Raw genomic sequence first — 14,097 nt, 5'->3', positions numbered from 1 at the left:
TTTTTTATTGGAATGCTTAAAGAGTACCCCGGGGGCACTCATTAGCAAGACCCATAAAATAATTATTAAACAACTAAATGTGCAAATACCATCTCCTGAAATAAATATTCCCCCCACCCTTCAATTGAATATAATTACATTTTTTAAATATCTAGTAATAACTTCCTTGCAATGAATAAATCTTGTTCGATAATAAAATAGTTTTATGTGACGACAGTGGCATTTTAGGAAGGCAATGGGGCGGGGCGGGGACGGGTTTTGCCCTCCCCAAACCCAAATCCATAAAGTTCGGGTTTCCCCAAACCCATCCCAAATTCGAGCGGGGATGAAAAATATAACCCCAAACCCATACCCAACGGAGATTGGGTATCCCAACGGGTTTCGGGCATCCCCGTTACGCCTCTTTCCACATAAATTTATATTGGATTTTAGTATCTTTTTTATTAAAAAAAAGAGTTAAATGTACAAAATTATTTTCTCTCAACAATATTTTTTTAAATAAAGAAAGAAATAGAGAAAATGGTTTGTTTAATACTCAAATTAAAAATAAAAAATAAACATATGAATGTAATTTAAGAGATTGTTTAAGCGATTCTAATTTAAAAGAGATGAAATCTAATTTTTATTATAAGCGGGGCGGGTTCGGGGACGGGTTGGGTATCAATGTACCCATTACCCGCCCCAACCCCATCTTTTGAAATTGGGTAAAACCCAAACCCAGTCAACTCGGGTTTTCCCCGTCAAAACGGGTATGGTTTGGGCGGGTACCCGCGGGTATGGGTTTTATTGCCATGCCTGCCATTCGCAATAGGCCAAACCGCCAAACCAAAATAATCTATAAATAAATTCATCAAGGGCATAAACTAAAAAATCTTTTCAGTGCAGACTCACAATTTGTCACCAAAAAACACAGAAGATATTCAAATTACTAGTCAAAAGGCCAATTAAAATGAGTTGCTTATAAACATAACACTGTAGTGATGGTACACATTATAATAGTTCCACAAAGTTATCCAAATTACCAACTTGTCATTCAAAAACAAAAAAAGATTTTTACTTCAACGATGTTTGCTGCCTGCCATCTGGGATTGCAAATAAGACGATTGGTTTTGAAGGTCTAACGAAGGGTACATCACACCTGAAATATCCCTTTCGCTCCAGCTGCAATACCTCTCCACGCTGAAGATTTCGCATATTGGCATCTCCATATGCTAGAGTCTCCTTTTTTGTACAGGGATTAAGCACATCAATGAAGTCCTCCCCTTCCTCAAGCTGCAAACAAGTAAGCACAAACTTTAACAAGGAAGCAAACATGTTTGATGTATTCATAGTAGGAGTAAGAGATGAAAATGGACACAAAGAAGGATTGTATAGGATGCTTTAAGAGAACAAGATCAAGATGAACAGTACATGGGCAATCTGGTAATATAAAACCTGTGCCATGGCAGGCTCAGGAAAGGCTGGAAAATATCAGACATTGACAAATTATTTTAACATATATGGTAAGATGCACAATTAAATATATACGCCTTATGGTACAGAGAAGTATCCACTCAGACCAATTAAATATACACACGCCTTTTGGTACAGACAAGTATCCACTTAGACAAAAGGGACATTTTTATTTCTCAAATTAAAGCCAAGGTTTATTGGTGGGTGAAATGATCCAGAGAGGAGTGGTGGTTGTAACTTGTAACAGCGGTTCAAGTAGTGGCAGTGCCATGGTGAGGTGGCTGGCTAATGGTTAAGTGTTGGTGGTTTGGAGGGGATGATGTTTAGTTTCTTATCCTATCTTATCTTTAGCTTCAACCCACCCATGGGAAAGTTAGTTATATGCTTGACAGAAAATAATGAACTGGCTAAATATTCTGTGTACACTAAAAACTATACAAGCCAACTGGAATAGCCTATGATAATGATAGGAAGAAAGCAAATACAACCAAGAAGAGTCTTTCATTCGAAACTTTTTAGAAGAACTAATACTTCAGGCTTCAGCCTGATATAAAAATGAGCAATTCTTCGATAAGCATAATGTCCATAGATACAGTCAATCGAAAGAAAGACATCAAATCTTTTTCAGAAATTATTTTATTTTACTTTCAAATTTTGATTCCGAAGAAACTGTATGGACACATGACAGAAACCAACAGAAGACAAACACATACCTTTTTCTTTGTAATTAGGTAATCAAACTCCATCAATGTCAAGCTAACTAGTTCATCTAACTCAGGTAGCCAAGTGAGCTTCAATTTTGTGGTCTTCACAGATCCTTCAAGATGCAAAACACCACTCAACCCTGTGACATGCCCATTTTGGTCCCTCTCTACTTCTTTTACTATGGCATTTCCCCAATCCATCAAGGTTACTTCCTCACCTGCTGATATGGACTCTGCATCAGTATAGTCAATCCATATCCTTTTAGTATATGTGGTAGCTTTATTTCCTGCAGCTTCATATTTCTTGTGCCTAGGTATGATGCGGACAAATGATTTCTCAGGACCATCAGTGAGGGTCAACAATACCCGTCTATCAGCAATGACAGCAGTGTGTCTGGGACATACAGGATCAATAATCTTCTTATTGATGGTCCACAGCTTGTCCCACTCCATGAGATTGAGATTTTTTGATGCCCCCTATACAATACAAAGATCAGTCATCAACATTTTAAGCATGGGTTATACAGCAAGAAAGTACAAAGAAGACAAGTATGAAAGCGACAAATGCTACTGTTTTTCTTATTTGCTAGTGAGTGTATATTTTCTTGTAGATGTATAAATGAAAGCAAAACCTTGCACATACTTACTTGTTCAACAATAAATTGGATTAGCGCTTCAATTTTCAAACCCCTACGCACAATTCCTTGCACTGTAGGAAATCGTGGATCATCCCATGATTCAACTTTTCCATTTTGAACAAACCACAGAAGCTTCCGTTTGCTGAGAAGAGTGTAGACCATATTCAACCGGCTAAATTCGTAGATGAGAACTCTCCTAACGCCCATGTCATCTTGAATCCGATAATACTGAGCATTCCGATCATGGTATTCACTTGACCGAAGGGCATGTGTGATACCTTCCCTAGAATCAACATATGGACATGCAAAATCATAAGTTGGATACACTTTATACTTGGATCCAATTCTGTGATGAGGCAATGGATTGCACCGATAGTAAACAGGATCACGGAGTGATTTGTTTGGGTCTTGCATATCCAATTTCCCACGGACACAACACTGCAAGCCCCTCTCTGATCCTGCAATCATTTCCTTCCATAATTTCAAATTCTCCTCTACACTTTGATTTCTGCATTTAGAGTCTATGCCATCCATTCTCTCCTTTTGCATTTGTTCGCGTGGAGTGTCATCAACATATGCTTTACCCTGGCTAATTAATTTTTCAGCCAATTCCATCAACTCAGGGAAGTAATCTGATGTATATGTGATTGTTTCATATTTGATACCCAGTGTATCAATATCTTTCACCAAGTTGTCCACAAACTCATTACTTTCTTTAGCAGGATTGGTATCATCAAAACGAATAATAACCTCACCTTGGTATCGCTCAGCAAAATACTTGTTCAACAGAGCTGCTTTTGAGTGACCAATGTGAAGATAGCCACTGGGCTCAGGTGCAAATCGCAAGCGAACTTTTCCAATTTCAGCATCTGGAAGATCTATCTCTTGTAAAGGTTTGCCTCCTCCCTCTCCATTCACATTATTCGCTTTATCCGTGCCAACTGTCTGGTCTTTTGACTTGCTTGCAGATGGCTCCCCTGATCCTCCTTTTTTGCCAATATATGTTGTTGCGACTTCGTTTAAGGCAGCACCATGTTCTGTCACTATTGAATTGTACCATCGTGCAAGATTTTGGTATTTCTTTGACTTCCTCAGGCTTTCCCATCTCTTTCCAGCTCCTGAGAAATCATAATGTAAATGGAGATGAAAAGTAAACCATCAAGTTAAACATCAAATGTTGAAGAACCTAATGCATGTAAGTTACTAAAGACCAGAGAATCGAAGACTATCATAAAATTACATAAAATGATCAAACACAAGAATATAGTTTTTAGTCCAAACAATAGATTAAAGCCGATACATCATAAGTTGCTAGCTATATTCCAGATAAGGCAACAATAATCCCTGTTCTATCAGCAGGGACAAACTAGGAAATAACCACAAAATGCAAACACCAAACTAACACAAGGATTTCCCTTTTTTGCAGTAAGGTTGTTTAAAATTGACCCATTAGTAATATCGCATGTGAAGTTGAATAGGTATCATACAATATCTTTACCTGCAAGACCTGCCCAGATAGCTACATCTGCAATTGATAATGAATAACCAACTAAAAAAGTCCGCTTCTCCAAGTACTCGTCTATATATTTGCATCCATTCTCAAAAGCAGGGCCTGATGAGAGTACAGGTGCATACTCTAGCAACTCATCAATCTGAAAAGCCGAGGAAACGGGAAATAAGGAAAAACATCCATTGAATTACTGAGCAAACATCTACTAACAAAAGAAATACTAGTAAACCTTCAATTTGATCCCTAAACAATCAGTCTCCCTCCAATTTGGTCCCTGAACTATAGAAATCTAATAAACAAACCCTAAACTATTATCAATCTATCTAATTGGGTCCTTAAACTATCACTCTCCAATTTTATTTTATTTTTTTGGTTTTCACCACCAGTTTAATCTGGTCCAGGGGTCAGTTCTGGCATCAGTGGTTCCAGCCCCCTCGATCGCAGTTGCGGGGATCGAACCGCGGTCTCCCTACCAAGTTCAGTGCCAATCACCACCGAACCAACTATCGATTGGTTATCACTCTCCAATTTTGAGAATACTAGAAACTGTTTATTTCAATCTTTGATTTAACTAAATCAACTTATCTTATGTTATGCTATTATTATAATTATAAATAAAAAAGAAAAAATAACCTGGCTAGTTTCAAGAGCATTTTGGCCATAGAAATTGGGAAGGGTTGAAGTTCTTCCAATATAGCGTAGAAGAACAAATGCTCCACGCAATTTTGACCTGTAAAATGAAGTGATTGCAAATTATTAGATTGTAGAAATGGCACTGTAACAGAGACATGAATTTGATTGAAAAGAGGAAATGAACCCGTTGGAGAAGAGAAATGTGGGGGCGGAATCAGAAGGGAGGGAGGTATCGATAGATGGAGAAAATCCGGCGAGTTTTGCAGCGGCGATTACAGCTAACGGTGGCGTGGCGGCGGAGAATGAAAAGGTTTTGATATCCATGATGCTGAGTGTTGATGATGATGGCGATTGTGAAGACAGTGATGATTCGCAGTGTGCTGCTGCTAGGTCAAAAATGAGCCAAGGGGTTTTCGGTAATTAGCTATTACACCAACTGGGGTTTATAAATTCGGGTTAAGGTTTAGGCAAAATAATGGAATAGTAGAATTTGGTGGGCAAAGTTAACTGCCCATCCACGACATTATTAGTATGAATCCTTCAAAAAAAGAAATTATTAGAGCATCCAGGAGATATTAAGTTTTTAGTATTTAAATGAGTTTCACATATACATATCACTTATTTATAATTTTTTAATAATAATATCTAATATTCGTCAAAAAAAATAATAATATCTAATAAGTATTTAATTTCTCTAACCCAACATCTGTTAAAAAGTTCTAAATAGGTCGTACCAATAATACATCTCACCAATAACTATACATCTTTATAAATGAGTCTCACAAAAACAAAATAAGTACTAATAAGTTATAAGCTAGCTTATTTGTGTTACCAAACACACTCTAATACGACGCTCGAAGATGAATATGACGACTAGTATAATTTCGGAAATTAAAACGGTGGTTTGCATGTTATTTGGTATCATGAAAAACAAAAATCAAAAGTATCACTTCAAATAAATTGTTTTTGGGGGTGAAGGCAAGTTCAAGAGAAAGAGACAAAAAAATAAATTGTTTTGGACCCGGACTACTATTAGATTAAGATTTTTAAAATTATTTTGTCAAAATTTTATTTGTTACTAAACGGATGTAAATAAGAGTAATGATATAAGTAAAGACAAGAGAGAAGAGGGAAAGAATAGTTAGTTTTATTCACCACTAAGATTAAGGTTACATTACAATGATACATTACATAGTATTTATGTATAGGTGAATATAATAGATCAATTATATGGGTCAATGATCTACGTGGACATCCACTAATAATATTCAAAACATTATTAAAAATTTTTATTTTTTTTACAATTAAGATTTTTAACACTAAATTTATAATACAGGTTTTTTAAATTTTTTAAATATTTTATATATTTTAAAAATTACTTTTACAAGAGTGAATGGAAATAAATGATAAATAAATTATAAAGTTTGAATAAAAAAAAAAGCGATAAATTTTGTAATAACAAAATCATTAGATCTTATGGTCGTATAATTGGAATTTATAAAATCAGATTAATGATTGGATAATTTTTCAAATATTGGTTTAAGAGAATGAGTGTGTATTAAATATCAATGTTAACATTTGCTCAACTATAAAATTCAAACCAGATAGATTGACATGAATATATTCAAACCAGTGTTTTAAAAATCGGATCGAACCGGCCGGTCGAACTGATTGAACCGGGAACTGGAGGTCAACCGGTCTGGTCTGATAGTTGGACCGAACATGCTATTGAACCGGACTGAACCGGTCAAAACCGGCGAACTGGTGGTTTTTTCAAACCGGCCGGTTTAAATGCAAGGTTTTTTTTTTTTTTGAAACAATTTTTTTTTTATTGAAACACTCATTTTTATTTAGTAACTTTTTTTTTGTAGTAATATGCATGGATTTTAAATGTCTAAAAATATAAGAAATTGTCAAAAATGAGTTGTGAACCATTGACCACTCCGTAAATGGTGAGACTCATTGTCACTGTGCTAAATTGTTCATTTGTAAAAAAAATTATATTGTATTCTATATATTGCATATATTCTTGTATTATATTTCAAGTTTTCTCACAATTTTTTATTTATTTCAAAAACACATTTGATTTTTTTTTAATGTTGATTCAATTGTTCAACTCTCATTTTTATTTATAATAATAACTAATGTTTGCAAAAAAAAAAAATTTAATTATGTTAAATACATTATTTAATTATGTTGTTGTTAGAAAAACTAAAAAAAAAAACCTAATGTTTTTGCGGTAAAAATAATAATTAATGACTCTAATTTATTATATTTACGATTAAAATACATATGCTATAATTTGTTAAGAACAATTAATGACTCTAACTCATTTGTGTTTGATGTTTAAAACTTATTTTGATTTGTATTTTGTACTATTTTAATGTGTGTGATGACAATGTTTATAATTTGAATTTAAGAACTTGTGACATTATGAGTTTATGAAATTTTCATATTTTTTATGATTTTTTTTTAAACTATATACCGGTTCAATAACTATATAAAGATCGGTTCATTACACCGGTTTAATCCGATTTATTCCGGTTTGTCATGCGGTTCGACCAATGAATCAGTGATTCGATGTCCGGTCCGGTTTTTAAAACATTGATTCAAACTCAAGAAATCTAGTTAAGGTGGAAGAGAGACGTCATTTTTATTTATTTTTTTGATAAATATGAAGACTTGTCACTTAACTGTAACTAGTATCTATCGGAGAATATGTAGGACACAATGATAGATCTCCACTTTCCAACTGAATTTTTTTTCATAAGTAAAAATTGAAGATTGAACTCTTCATCAGATGCTAAAGTAACCCAAGTCCCTTATAAGCCATTTGACCAATTGATTATTTACACATTTGTTAATAGAGTTAATTAGGTAAAACTACTATCGACCCGTTTGAATTAGTTTATTTTTTAACTTATGCGAAACAATTTATATAAATAAATAATTTTTTTATTTACATAAGTTATTTTCATAAGCTCAAAAATAAACTAAATCCAAACGGACCATTAGCCTTTTTTTCCTTAACATTTTTGTGCCTTAAGTTATGATGATTAATTTGGAACAGACGTAGTAGTATTGGTAACACAATGGCTAACTAATGGAGACAAGGGAGAAAATACTGTACCAAAATAGAATTTTCTATGGAGAAATCAATGCCATTAAATGTGTTCTAACGTTTGATTTTGCAGCAATAGTTGATTTTAGAAAGAAGAAAAAACACAAAAAGCTTGACTAAGAATAGGTCAAGGAGTGTGGAAAAGAAGATTACATATCTACAACATACGTTACAACAAGTTAAAGAAAAGTAAAAACAAATCAGAATTACATTGAACAAGGAATGCAATGATATTGATCCATTCTGTTTCTCATGTAAAAGAAAACAGATCATGTTGTATCATCATCATCATCATTTATTATTTTTCTACAATTTTAACCTTTCAGCTTATGAGCTGCTGCAAGTTCAACAGATAGAATAAACGACGATTTTCCTGCTTCTTTTAAATAACGAACATCTCCATTCATAAGCTTTAACAACTTTCTACTGATGTGTAGGCTAATACCCTCCTCTGATTCTAGTCCATTATTTCCAAACATCTGGTTCAGCACTGTTTCGGCCACCCCATTACCGCCATGTGTTATGCTACACAAAATATATACAGATATTAGTATAAGCTAAAACTAGTTTGTTGTTAATGACGTGTAGTGGAATTTCATGCATCTGTTTTCTTCTGTTTATTCATGGTCCGTGCAATCTTGCACGGAATATTTACTAGGACAAGAACAATACAAGTTTCTTCTATTCCTAAAGTAGTGTACTAGCACAAGAAAACTAGGCTTTAATGTCACATCATGCATCTGTTAATGCAACATTTTTTTCTCTCGTCAAAGCATATAACGAGCTTCTGTTAATAGCAGTTAGTTAGTTAATTTAGTTTGTCACCTACTTTCTGTTAAGTTAGTTACTTATGATTATGGGCTGAAAAACTTGAGCTATCTTAGTTCTGCATATAAACACTTGTATACTACTATCTGAGTTCTAAGATCACTACACCACATTGAAATTGCATGAGTATAGAGAAGTTACCTGAGCTCCAAATTAACAAGATGGACAGATTTCCCCAACTGTTCTTTAGTTAAGGAGGCTGCTATAACAACCTGACCTCCATTTGGTGTGGAATTGATGGAAATTAGTAAAAAGTCGGCTAAGACCTGCTGAAGTCTAAGACTATCACCGTACAAGGTTTCCATCGCAATATGCTCCTTAACATCATTTACTATTCGGATACCCCTAGTGTTACTCCTATTCATGACTTGACTAAGAGAGGTAACCAGTACCTCATGCAAAGTGAATTCAGCCATCTCAAGATCCAAGTACCTGTTAAATATACAGGAAAAAAAAAGCTAAATAATGTCAGAAACTGTGTATGTGGTCTTGTGTTTAAAATTTCACGCCACGTGAATTCAAGTAAGGGAAAAATAAATTAAAGAACAATATTTACTAAGTTATACCCATCAATGATGTTGTCTAGATCGGAGTCATCGAGAATTTTGCTAAGCTGGCGCTGGCACTGAGAACTGGTGTTCACAATTCGTTTTTGTTCGGTTCCCAAGTCAGTATTCTCCAACATTTTACTGGAGAACACAATCCCAGCCAAAGGATTCCTGACCTGCCGTTTCATATAAGTTAATACTTTCAGTCTCTTGAGAGCCGTTTGTTCAGATAGGTGCTGAATATGTAACGCTTGTTGTAGCTCCGGGCTAGCTAACTGCAAGAAGCAGAAGACCCCGGTTACTACGCCCTCCGCGTCTATTTTCTTACTCACAGAAAGTAGGCAGTCTACATACTTTCCCTTCCGAGAGAAAAAACCAAAAGGAACCTTTTCTGTTTCCAAACCAGTCATGGCTTTATTAAGTACAATGCCGAGATTAATAAAAGCTTCTTGATTCTTTAGACGACAACAAGACATCTGAGTTCCAAAAACCTCTCCTAGAAGCATTTTATCCATAACCTCCTCTCGTTTCCATCCGGTTAACTTTATCATAGCTGCATTCCACTCACAACACCAGCCAAATTCATCGGTACCGAATATAGGAGGTATTAACTGATTAGGGTTCTGTACAATTGCCTTGTAATCGCCTTCGATTCGGGTGAATTTGTCCATGACAGTCTTCTGTGCAGTTATATCTTGGGCCACAAAACAAACTCCAACTACATTTTCACGAAGATCCCTGCTTGCACATGCATTAACTATCAAACTAATAGGACCAGACTCCATCTGAGAGCCGTGCGTTTTGATCTCGAATTCGACATTCTTCTCTTCTTCGCCTGATTACATTATAAGAGAGAAAAATCAACAAGTGGAATACTAAGGCTTGAAAAATAGAGAAAAGAAAGGAATTTCGTAAGGATAATAAGATGGAAAAGGAAAAAGACGTACCTTGCAGTGCCAGATTAAGCATCTTCTTGACTATATCAATTGAAGCATCCTCAACAAGTGTGAGTAAATGTTTTCCAATAGCTTCGCCAACAGGAAGACCTGTCAAATCAGCAATTTTGATATTCCAACCATTGACCATCCCATCAACATCCACTGCCAAAATAGGCACTGTTGCTGTTTCAATCAACCGGACCATCTCACTTGTCACTGCTTCCAATTCCTGCATACCTTCAATCTTCAAATCATTAAGTCTTGTATTGATTTCCTTTGAGTTTAAATCAATCATCGCTGTATCTTTGGATGAATTTCTCAGTATTAACTGCAACGAATGAATAGCGTCCATTTCAAAGTCTTTCCACGGTATGCTCCTAGCCTTCACAACTTCAAGGAAAGCCTTGAATGATGATCTTGGATGCATCTTCCTACCATCATCTTGTTCGCCAGGTTCATGCTTTGCGCCACCCCATCGGATTTCTGCAGAAGTGGGCGACCTAAACCAGAAAACTATGTCTTTCGAAGTTATTCTAACAGCTGCCATTCCACATATAGTATCACTAAGTTTAAGAGCCCCTGGAAACCCTGCATCAGACAGGCTATCTGTACTCAAACCCGTGGAATCCGTGTGGTACTCGTACATCCATAAAGCTATTTCTCTTATCTGAGGTTCACTCGGGGTCGCTCCTAATATCCATAACTTGTTTTTATACAATAGGGCAGCCCCATCACATTTCACTAGGTCCATTATATTAGGGCTTTGTGATACAATACCTAAGGGTGCGTCTCGCATCAGCATATCACACAACAGCGTCTGCGTACGCAGGATATTCTTCTCAAGAATCTGACATTCTAACTCTATTTCTTTGTTCACATGGATGGCAAATACTTGAGCTAGGAATTCACAAGCATACCTTAGAGGAAAGGGAACAAACCTTGGAGTAGTGTTATGACAAACTACCAAACCCCAAAGTCTCTTTTTCTTCTGTGGGAGAACTACATCAGCGCTGTCTCCATCTTCATCACTGTCATTTACTACTACTGCCATAACCAATGAAGCAATTGAATCCATGTTAGCCATGTACTGCAGATGACAACTATGGGGAGCCCTTAAGGTTGAACCACACAAAGTTAAATCGAACGGGAGTTTTTCGTCTTGAAGAACCTTCACATGTTTTGCATGACAATCAACTATCATGCGGACCTTGTTCTTCATAAATAAAAAGCGTGCAGCCTGGGGAATATCTGTGGCCGGATAGTGCAAACCTAGGTATGGCTCTAGGCCTGGCTTTGCTATTTCAGAGATCACCTCCCCATGATCGTCCTCGTGAAATTTATAAGCCATCACCCTGTCATAACCTGTGAGTTCAAAAACTTCTTGAACCATTGTATCGCAAAGCCTTTCCATGCTGCCACTAGGCAAAGATTGCAATCTTGTAATTGCTTTAGCAGCAAGTTTGTAAGATTGCAAGGCGCCCGCTGCAGTCATGGGAACTTCATAAGGCTTCACTGGCTCAAAGTCAATGATCAAACTACCGGTAACACGATGGATGATAGCATAAAACGGCTTCCCAGAAGTCTTGCAATGAACTAGGATAGGGTTAAGAAGTGAAACCTCCGCAAATCCTAGTGCCTTTTGTAACGCAGAAGCACTCGGTGCAGTGAAGATAGTCCTTATGTCAGTTCCAATGCCAAGGGCAGGATGGTCACCGACACTAGGAACAGCATGACTCACCATGGTCAGCATTTCAGGTGCATTCTCACTGTATGCAACGACCTTGCACGTTTTCTCGTCCAAAGCTAACAAGCACCCAAAAGGCTGAATCACCTTACCTCTCTGTATGTGATTCAGGTAAGCTGTTGTTACTTTGTTGGACCTCGGTTGCTGATCTCCATCAACTGAGCCAGAAACTCGCACCGAACTGGAATAGTCAAAAGAACTACCAGACTCCTCAAAAGTGGCATGAAGTTTTGCATCTACAGTTGTCTGAGCAATAATCCTTGCACTATTTCTTGATCTCCCTGAATTGTTGGATGATTGGCTAGGCCTCGAGGCCGACATTTTAACACAAACTGCATTTACAACAATAAAAAAACAACATAACTACTAAGTCAATCCAAACCACATAAGAATCATCACTAAGCATATGCATCATGCTACTAAGTCTATCACTAGTTTACTTGAATGTCAATCTTTGTAATTGTAACCCTCGTCGTAAAACATGTTAAGGGTTCAATCCTCACTCTCAGCATAATACTAACTCTTAGAATTGGGAGTTGGACCTAACTCAACCCTACAAAACCTGTAAGGTGAGGATTGTCTCTACTTTATAAACTCATACATTTCTTAACACACCCCCTCACACCCAGCACTATTGGGCTTGGTGCGTGGATATAAATGGTGGATGGCCCTATAGCGGAAACCTGATAGATGACCATTTTAAGAAAGAAAAAAAAAAGCTTCCAACAATTTTCAACATGACAAAATTATGAAAGTAGTTATAACTTATAATTGACGAGTTATGACCCAATCATAGAAGACAATCAACAATCCTCACACATCAAGTAGATGACAGACAGTATAAAGATTGGTAGTTATTATTATTATTCTTAATTTTAAGGAAAATTGATTAGTACTATCAGTTAATAATACTATACACAATGATGACTTGAAATAAGTTTATAAACAAATCAAGTAATAGTACAATATGAAGAAAATTGAACAAGCTGAAAAAGGAAAAGACACAACACAAGAACAAGCAAATACTAGGTAGGTAGGTAAGTAAGTAAGTAACAAACTAACCTTAGAAGAATGAAAAAACTTGGTTGTTGAGAAAGAGAAAGCTCAACAAAAGAAGGTATTAGCTAAGGGGTTAAAATAAGCAATAGGGTGTGTGACCAGCATACCATACCCTGCAACAGCAACAGCAACAGCAATATCTGGATCACCGCCCTTGTTTGTCTCCCACCCAGCTGGTGCCCCTACTCAGTCCACAACTCCAACCACAGTCACACTATTATTCATTCAACACACAGGGACCGCCATCATGCCATAAAGATATATAATAGCAAATTTTTGTGTGTCCCCATGTGAAGATGTGAAGGAATGATATATGAATAAAGATAAATAAAAGAATATTAAAATCAAATCATCATCCAATCCAACACTTAGATAGATAGATTCACTCACCAGAAAGAGAGCACCATGTCTACTTGCTGTTGTTTATATTATTTAAATAATAATATTTTATTAAAAAAATATCTAATTTGGGCAAGTGGGTTTGGCTTTGTTCCTAAAATAGATAATAAAAAAAATGGAAAGTTCAATGATCAATGATAACACATACACATAATTAAAAAACAAATATGACTACTTAGTCGTTCTCGTTATGATGAGATGATAGAGTCTCTTCTGTTTATTAAAGTCTCGGTTTTTTACTATAATTTAGGACACGTAAGATCGTTAGAATTGATAACAAAATTTATCGATCACTTAACGAAACTCAGAATATTAGTCTTGACAGTCGCGCGCACTGACATATCCAATTTTAAAGGAAAACATCCTACATGATAGTTACTGTTACTGCCTCCTTTCTTCCCTTCTTCTTCTATTTCTTCAACTTCATTTCCAATTTTGAGATTTTATGTCGGCTCTTAGTTTAAACTATAACAAACTCCCAAAAATAATTAAACATAAAAAAAATGCTAACTATAGCAATAAT

The 14,097-nt window shown here is 35.9% G+C and overlaps 2 protein-coding genes across 3 annotated transcripts; both read right to left on the bottom strand.

Moving 5' to 3' along the window:
- Positions 1-893: 893 nt before the first annotated feature.
- LOC123902201 (glutamate--tRNA ligase, cytoplasmic) lies at positions 894-5,514 on the bottom strand. The gene is made up of 6 exons (XM_045951870.1): positions 5,122-5,514; positions 4,938-5,034; positions 4,293-4,446; positions 2,804-3,912; positions 2,166-2,633; positions 894-1,272 (listed from the first exon to the last, which is right to left on the bottom strand). Exons 1-6 carry the CDS (start codon positions 5,259-5,261, stop codon positions 1,054-1,056), a joined length of 2,187 nt encoding a protein of 728 aa, XP_045807826.1. The 5' UTR covers positions 5,262-5,514; the 3' UTR covers positions 894-1,053.
- A 2,632-nt stretch (positions 5,515-8,146) lies between these two features.
- On the bottom strand, positions 8,147-13,698 carry LOC123902200 (phytochrome A). Of its 2 annotated transcripts, none has more exons than XM_045951868.1 (5): positions 13,179-13,698; positions 10,382-12,448; positions 9,453-10,269; positions 9,028-9,318; positions 8,147-8,583 (listed from the first exon to the last, which is right to left on the bottom strand). In XM_045951868.1, exons 2-5 carry the CDS (start codon positions 12,435-12,437, stop codon positions 8,373-8,375), a joined length of 3,375 nt encoding a protein of 1,124 aa, XP_045807824.1. In that variant the 5' UTR covers positions 12,438-12,448; positions 13,179-13,698; the 3' UTR covers positions 8,147-8,372. The 2 variants fall into 2 exon arrangements, with proteins under 2 accessions (XP_045807824.1, XP_045807825.1); XM_045951869.1 differs by having other exon boundaries at positions 13,288-13,629.
- Positions 13,699-14,097: the final 399 nt, after the last annotated feature.

This window comes from Trifolium pratense, linkage group LG1 (genome assembly GCF_020283565.1).
Source record: "Trifolium pratense cultivar HEN17-A07 linkage group LG1, ARS_RC_1.1, whole genome shotgun sequence".
Lineage (NCBI taxonomy): Eukaryota > Viridiplantae > Streptophyta > Magnoliopsida > Fabales > Fabaceae > Trifolium > Trifolium pratense.
The sequence above is the reverse complement of the archived record's forward strand: the minus strand, read 5'-3'. Positions and strand labels throughout refer to the sequence as shown.